Below are 7,828 nucleotides of genomic sequence, written 5' to 3'. Positions count from 1 at the left end.
ACCAGCCTGGCCGGTATGTGATGTGAGGGATACCACAGGGATGACTACAGCTCCGCACTGAACACTGTTGAGCTGTCCCTAGATGGAGTCCTCGCTTCTGTTTTGACATCCAAGCGTATTTGGCTCTTTACCACAACCACTTTTATTTCCCCTTAAAGGATTACTCTCAACTGAACTGAGTGAATTGTCTGTGGTCTTCTTGCTGCCACCAAATCCCTGCAAAAGACTAACAAGTATCGTACCAACAAGTGTTGCCTGTGTATCCACAATCTGATAAACAGTCACTAATTGCTCTGTGACATAGGTCTCCATGAACACATTGGTAAGCTACACTGTTCATTATGGTGAACTCAGTAAATGTAGTTTTTGAGTTGATCTCAGAATTTCATTCCTGCTGCTGGAAATAGAGCGTCGCAGGGATGACATGTTTTTTTGTAGGTCAACCCGGAAAGTTAGCATCACCCTGGTTGCCTCGACAAAAAGCCACTGGGATATAATAAGCTCTGTGATTAACAAATGTTTATGATACTTACACATTTTGTTCAGGAAGATAATCACAAATAAACACTGCTTCTAAGATTTTTGTAGCTTAAATACAATCGCCAGAGGTATAAAGCTAATGTTAGGCTATAAACACAGTACACCACAGTCACATGACTTCAGCGTCACTTGTCATTTGGTTCAGCCCTTAACTCTTCTACAAAAGCCTATCCTAAAAAAACTTGAAAATGTCTTGCGCTTGTGTTAACCACAGACCATGTTTTATGCATCTAACCAAAAACCCATTCAAAAAAACTACTTTGACTTTGGGATGAGGTTAGCAAACATGCTAACCGATTTCTGTGTTTTAAGACTCAATTCTGCAGCAGTCTATACCCACTGGAGCACCAAATGTGTATTCATCCACTACAAAAAAAATAGTAAAATAGTACCCAACAAATAATTGCAAAATCTAGTGCCCAACCGTTGTAGCCCTTTTTAAACTGAATTTATATTTGTGAGCTTTTGCCTTTAAATATTTAGGTCTTCAGTAGGAGCCAGTTGTATTGGGGCTGAGTGCCACAGCTTAAGTGGAAAAAGATTTTTTGATGACAACAAAAATACAGACAAACAACAGCCTTGTCCTTTAAATAGTTTTAAGGCTGGAAAAATCATCTTATTTCACACTGTATGACAGTATCATCTGTATTTCGTACCGGTGTGTTCCAACGTTTCATTGAAACTGAACGATGTTCATGGATTTGAACAATGTTTGTGCCGTAAATGCTGAGCCACTGGCTGGTCGGTGGGGTCAAAGTTTATTTTATCATTTACACGGGCAGAAAAGTGTCCATACTTTTGGCCATATGCTCACAACTTCTTTGGCTTACAACCTCTTAATATGAGGCCAACAAGCTGCATTAGTTGTAAGACGATTTAACATTCTTAAACTTTCTTTAAACTTTTTTAAACAGTTTTTATAAGAGAAACACTGCAGAGAAAAGTCTGAAAAAATTATATACAGTATATTGGTAATTTTTCAATATTTAATATGAAGCTTTGTGTGCCCCAGTTATGCTTTCAGCCAGTGTATTTAACATCGAAACACTTTCTTGGTGTGGCTTAAAAAAATGGAGCGACTTATCTATTTGTTTTACCTCAATCCAGTGTGTGGATCTGGGTCTCAGGTCAAGGAGGTGAGTGTCTGTCTCTAATAAGAGATGCAGTTCTTTCATTCCTAATGGAAGAGTGTGTGTGTGTGTGTGTGTGTGTGTGTGTGTGTCTGGAGGGGGTTACATATCTGGATAAGATTCCTGGGAGCTATGATCTGGAACAGTGAGCCTGGAGTGGCCAGCGCTGGCGTTGGCCGGGGAGGCGAAGGGAGTGCCCGGCTTTTTTTTGCTTTTTTTTTTTTGGCCCAGAATAATGTCTCCACCTCACCTAGCAGAGCCTCTTCAGCTCTGTTTTACAGTGCCAGAATGTGGAAAGAAAACAAAATACTAAACTGTTTTCGTATCTTGAAGAGATGTGCGTTACCATGCTGCTGGAGTGTGTGCGTGTCGTTTTCGGTCTTCCTGGTTGAAATATCCTGCATGAAAGTAGTAGTAACAGCGGGGGAGCAAAATATTTGTGTGTGAAAGTGTGTATGAGTATGAAGGGGTGAGACAGGAAGCATCTACGCACCCCACTCCCAGCCGCAAAGTAGTGGTAGTGACTAAGAAGAGTCAGTACGAGGGGAAATGGGTCACTGCACTATGTGTGTGTATAAATGAGTGTGTATTTAAGCCTCAAGGGTAAAACTCAAAAGCCCGCCAATGTGAATACATGTGTGAAATTTAACTTGTGTGAATATATTTACACTATTAGCGTGACAATGTGGTGAACTTCCTCTTCAGGGGGCTCGTGGAACAAACTCATCATGATTTTGCTTGTTGTATCTACAGCAGCTGAAACAAGTGAGACTTAACTTTGATGGTGGAGGGCGTCTGTAAAGTGAACTTAAAATCTCTCTTACCTGTGTTTGCTACAGTCAAAAGAGTGTGAAAACACATCATTTGATAGTGTCCATGATATCATGAGCTCATTTAAAGCTTTAGTTCCTTTTCCGGTGACAGTCACATGCCCCGTGATATAACACAGGGTCATGGGTTCCCCTCAGGCTCCATCTCAGGGATGCTAGAGCACAGAGAGCCATTCCTCTGTGGCATCTTAATCCCATGTTTTGATTTGAGTGCTGTCGTGGCCTCGGCTTGTGACCTGTGTTCCCTCACATGAAAATACTACAGAAACAAAGTTTTTGGTGTCTGCAGGTAATACCAATGTAAAAGTGACTTATTAGTCTCGCAATCTGGTCATCTTTTGTGATTGAGATGAAGTTCATGGTGTTTTTCAGTGAACTGTAGGCTGTAAACACTACATCACAGCTTAGGCTGTAGAGAGGCTGAAAATAGTTGACATACTTCTGAGAAAATCTCAGTGCTCTGGATCTTCATTGTGTAGTGCCATCTGGTGTTTTGTAAAAGGTACAGCTTCATGCCCTAATTCCAATATCATAAGAGCCACAAAATGTCAGCTCTTCATATGATCTTCAACTCAGAGAGGCGGGACGGCTCCCTCTGCTGGTGATCAAGCAGGACTGAAGCTTTAAAGAACTTCAATTCCAGAGAGCAGGAGATGAGGGAAGTCTCAAATCAAGTAAAATGCTTTGTGTCTTGTGGTGTTCGGTTCAGTAGTGTGATAATCTAGTAGCTGAGACTTATGGGAGGGCCCCATATTGACAGCGTCAAACGGGAGGGTCTCCAAATTGAACCACACCCACTAAACAATCCAAACACAATGTATACTGTATGTATATCTGTCCTCTCTGCAGCTTTAAAGAACACTCCTGTACTTCAGCTCCCCTTAAGTTGGAGGAGCCGTAAGAGACGGAAGAATGGTCAGATTTGATGCAGCAGTGGCAGAGATATTCTGTTTTTTTATTTATGATTTTAGTCCTCAGTATGGGTCAATTCCAAAAACAAAAACAAAAAAAAAAACTGCTACATTTCCCATAATGCAACTCATTACTATCTACTTGTTAGAACCTCACCCACATCTTTCAAACTTCACACCCCCGGACACACCTTCACACCCCAAGCTCACACTGCAGAGATTCTGTTCGAAGAAGAAATTGTGTAAAGCCCGAGCTAAGCTGAGATAACCCCCCCCCCCGATGACATCACTGTGACATCACAAGGGGTTATATTTTACACCTGTCTTCCAGAGCCTCAGCAGACAGTATAAACATGTGATAACAGGCTGGGTGGAATTAATGGAGTTTCCCTTCAATTCTAAATCAAACATTTACATTTCAGCATCTCTCGGGCAAAGTTACAGTATAAAGTGAAGCCTTAGTGTTAAATGAACTAAAACTATAGCACCTTATTTTGTCTTTGGTGGCAGGGAGAAAATAAAATATGTAAAAGAGATCATGACAATGATAAAGGAAATATTAATATTGTTAATCTGTTCTCTGAGGAAATATATTGCTCACTGATTTAAATATACAAATGTTCATGTCAATAGTTTCCAGTGATGCAGTGATGGAAAGTTAAGGATCAATTTTGAGATACTTGTTACTTGGATATTTCCATTCTTTATACTAGTTTACACTTTTACTCCACTTCATTTCACTTACTGTACATTTTACTTTTCTAAATGAACATTTCTCAATAAAAAAACAACTACTTTAAGAAAAATATATGATTAATTAAGCTTATAACACACAATGTCAGTGATTAAACCGGTGGTTCCCAATCTTTTTGGGTTGTGACCCCTTTACAAAAATAGTTGAGATGTTTGGAGAGGGAAGAGCAATTTCATCTCTAAACTTCTCATTTAAATAAACGCACCAGGTCTTAAAAGGTAAAAGTATCAGATATTTCACAAAAGTCCAAAATATGAACACGTCTTCTTTCCTGCTGGATTAATCATCTCACAGCCACTCAGATTTATCTTGGGACCGTCTTGGAGGGGCCTGACCCTGACTGGACTAATAACTGACTGTATATGAAGTGGTTCAAACCAACTCCTCCTTGAGCAGCAACTGTAAAAAGCTGCTTATGCATCAATACATCAGGATTAACAATCTAATAATAACATTTTACTTTTACCTTTTATATCTCAGATAAGGTTTTCACATGATGAAACTTGTTGAAGTTGTTCTTTTGTTTTTTGCTTTTACATGAATCTTCATATTCTTCCTTTAGAAATCACAGTGGGCTGAAATGATTGTGGGTTTCCATCCATCCACGAGGTCTAACAGCCAGTTTGGCCTGAGGCCCTAATAAAAAAAACAAGCAAACATGTGCCACTGATTTTCTCTGCTGGCGCTGACCAACTGAACAGCTGAGCGCTGATAGTAATGACGTTAAGGTCAATGCAATGTGGCTGAGATCCATGAGTACTCCACCCTGTACCCGTCCTGCTCTGCTGTCACACACAGAACTGCTCTGTCCTGTTTACTGTTTGCCTTGATGTCTATTCTCAATTGCCCTAATGTCCACTGACACGCACTCCACGCCTCTGTGCTGGCAGAGATTGCGTGATCTCTCTCTCGTCCGCGGGTTATGTCACATTCCAGGGGAACATGTTGAGACAAGAGAGCTCACCTGAAACTGAGGAGAAAAATGATCACATGCACTCTCCTCTCATTCAGCAGCACCGACGGAGGAATGTCAAGTTTCCATTTCAATTGAGGGATGACAGGATTCTTAGAAAAAGTCTCCCAGTCCTTGAGCTGAGAAAACCCTGTTAGAGCTTGTGAAACTGAAGTTGTTTTCTCCCCTTTAGGAGAGATTTTGGATGAATAATATTTTTTGGCCAACAGCGCTGGTTGGCAGGAGCTGGCAACTGTCTAGTCTCACCTCTATCTTCACGAATCTCCCATCCACCGATTCATTTTCACATCTCCCGCTGTATCTCACTCACTGTTTCCTATTCCCTTTTATTTGATCCACAACTGCCAGTTTTACCGTCTCTCCACCCATCTCTCTCTCCCTCTCTCTCTGTATGTCACTGTATGTCGATTAACCAGTCATGGCAGTGACATGTGGAATTTTTCATTACCTCGCCCCGGGGGCACCATGTTGTCTGTGCCTGTGTATCCTGCTGCTTTTTTTTTTTTTTTTTTTTCCACCCCTGCCTTCTCTCTCCCTCTCACACTCATTCTCTCTCTGTGGTATTATTCAGAGTCAGCCACTAGCGAGCTGTGATTTGTTGTTTGTTGTGCAGCCAGCTACATGGGGCAGCAGTAGCTGTCAGTGACTGATCTCCTCTCCATGGCCTGTCATCCCTCCGGCTGTGGCTCCTACACCGTGGTGATATTCCCGCTCAGGACCAGCCTCCACAGCCTGGACGCACTTCGCTTCTACCTATGGGTGAGGAGGGAGATGATGGTGTGTGTGGTGTGATACCAGCGTGGTTCTGACTTTAATCAGTCACTTCTCACTGTGTCTTGCTGGAGTGTAAGGGAGTTAGTGATTCTTATCAGCGCCTGTGTGTACTCATATGTGTCTGATTAGTGTCATTAGGCAGTTTGTCACGTTTGCTCAGTATATTTACATGACCTCTTCTATATTCTGCTGGGATGTGGGACATCTGTTATGAGCAGATATGCTGTTTTTCAAAACTTTTATATTTCAGCTTGAACTGATACTAGAAACAAAAAATAAAAAGAATTTCAGAGAGAGGTCTGTCTCCCTCCAGGTTCATGTAACACACACGTGATAGATTTGCGCTAAATGGCAACATTCAAAGCAATTCCACACATGTACACATCTCGCTGTAAGTGCAAGCAAGTACAAGCCGGTGGGGAGGGTGTGCCAAAGTTCACTGACAGCAGAAACACCCGATCAACACATGTGTTGCTGCAGCTGCGTATTATTTTCATAATCAATTGTGTAGAAAAGGTCAGAAAACAATGAAAATGTCAGTTTCCCAGAGTCCAAGGTGACTCCTTCAAATGTTTTTGTTTTTTTTTGCTGTTCCACAGTCCAAGATATTTAAGCAGAAAATCTTCACATTGGAGAGAATGTTTCCCTAAAACTTATCTCAATAATTTATTATCAAAAGATTGTCAATTCACTATCTGATGATTTAATCAATAAATCAACTCACTGTTGCACCTTTAGTCATGATTCCAAGTCCACGCAGTGCTTCATCTCATTTAGAGATTTTTTACTTACTCCCAAAAGAAAATCTAAAATTAAATTTTTTAATCTTTAATCTTAGATTGTATGTTCTGTAGATTCTATTCCACAAAACGCTGTTTCAAAGCTGCCAGAAATAACATTCTGCCAGAGAAAATGTTCAATTATGTATTTATTCACTTTTCACGCCTAAAAGTGATCACATTTTAATATATCTGATCTAAGTGCCACAGTGGCAGCTACAGCCCTGCAGAAATACAGTGTTTCTGTGTCATTCAAACAATAATACAAAAGTGTTTGTTTTCATTGAATATGGATATTAATATAAGGAGTTTCTTTAATCTGAAGTACATTTTAAGGAGTCACTCTGGTCATTCTGGGCTCACCTTAGAATAGTTTTTAATGGGAGAACTGAATTATTCATATAAATCCGAATCAACATTTCATGCTGTATGTTGAACTAAAGTACTTGCAGAGTCATTCTGTTTTCACTCAGGTTTTCCATCATGTCTGCGTGCTGTTTTGGAGATAGCATGCTGCGGTCATCCCACTGACACATTCCCACATGTCAAGTCCGCTCCTCGCAGCTTCCTGTTAAAGGCTCAATATAACCAGGTTTCCACTGGCTGTAAATCTATGATCATAAAAAGTAGCTGTCAAACAGTAACTGACAAAAAAACCAACAGTGATATATTTAGATTGTTTTAACATACAGACATACAGCGACAAGGTTAACGCAGAAAAAAATGGTACTTCCTTGAAAATTTGATGAGTCAAATGCGTCTAATAGGCTGTTAATCATTCAATAGTGATGTATCAGTGTCATTAGTTTTTAATGTCATCCTAAGCTAGCTCGCTGCTGACCTCACGATGCCACAGGTGGATCATCAACACCACATATTATGATTCCCTGGCTGCTGTAGCAACGTTTCTCTGTGTGAGCCTGTTTAAAGTGCGTGAAATCCAGCTGAGCGTAGACAATAGAACTAAAGGCCTCCTGCTGCTCTGTAGATTGGCTCCGCTCATGGACAAAGCCTTGGGGCCTCTGGAAGACAACAGGCAGTACTGTGCCAGTCATGCTGCTTTACATCAGGCTGAAGGGCAGGTTGCTGGTGGTCAGGCTTGTTTAGTCAGCCCCCCACAACCCCCACCCCAACCCC

The 7,828-nt window shown here is 41.0% G+C and overlaps 1 protein-coding gene across 2 annotated transcripts in view; it reads left to right on the top strand.

Moving 5' to 3' along the window:
* The window catches only part of LOC111651996 (suppressor APC domain-containing protein 1), a 15,998-nt gene that overhangs the window by 6,504 nt on the left and 1,666 nt on the right, over positions 1-7,828 (top strand). Inside the window, exon 2 of one of the 2 annotated variants that reach the window (XM_023402077.2) lies at positions 5,752-5,897. In XM_023402077.2, coding sequence (XP_023257845.1) covers positions 5,799-5,897 — 99 coding nt within the window. In that variant the 5' untranslated portion in view covers positions 5,752-5,798. Of the gene's footprint in view, positions 1-5,683; positions 5,898-7,828 lie in introns of those variants that run through there. The other variant, XM_023402076.2, reaches the window with a different exon arrangement.

The sequence above is a fragment of the Seriola lalandi genome, unplaced genomic scaffold (genome assembly GCF_002814215.2).
Source record: "Seriola lalandi dorsalis isolate HSWRI2012SDOR001 ecotype SW California unplaced genomic scaffold, Sedor1 jcf7180002053896, whole genome shotgun sequence".
NCBI lineage: Eukaryota > Metazoa > Chordata > Actinopteri > Carangiformes > Carangidae > Seriola > Seriola lalandi.
The sequence above is the reverse complement of the archived record's forward strand: the minus strand, read 5'-3'. Positions and strand labels throughout refer to the sequence as shown.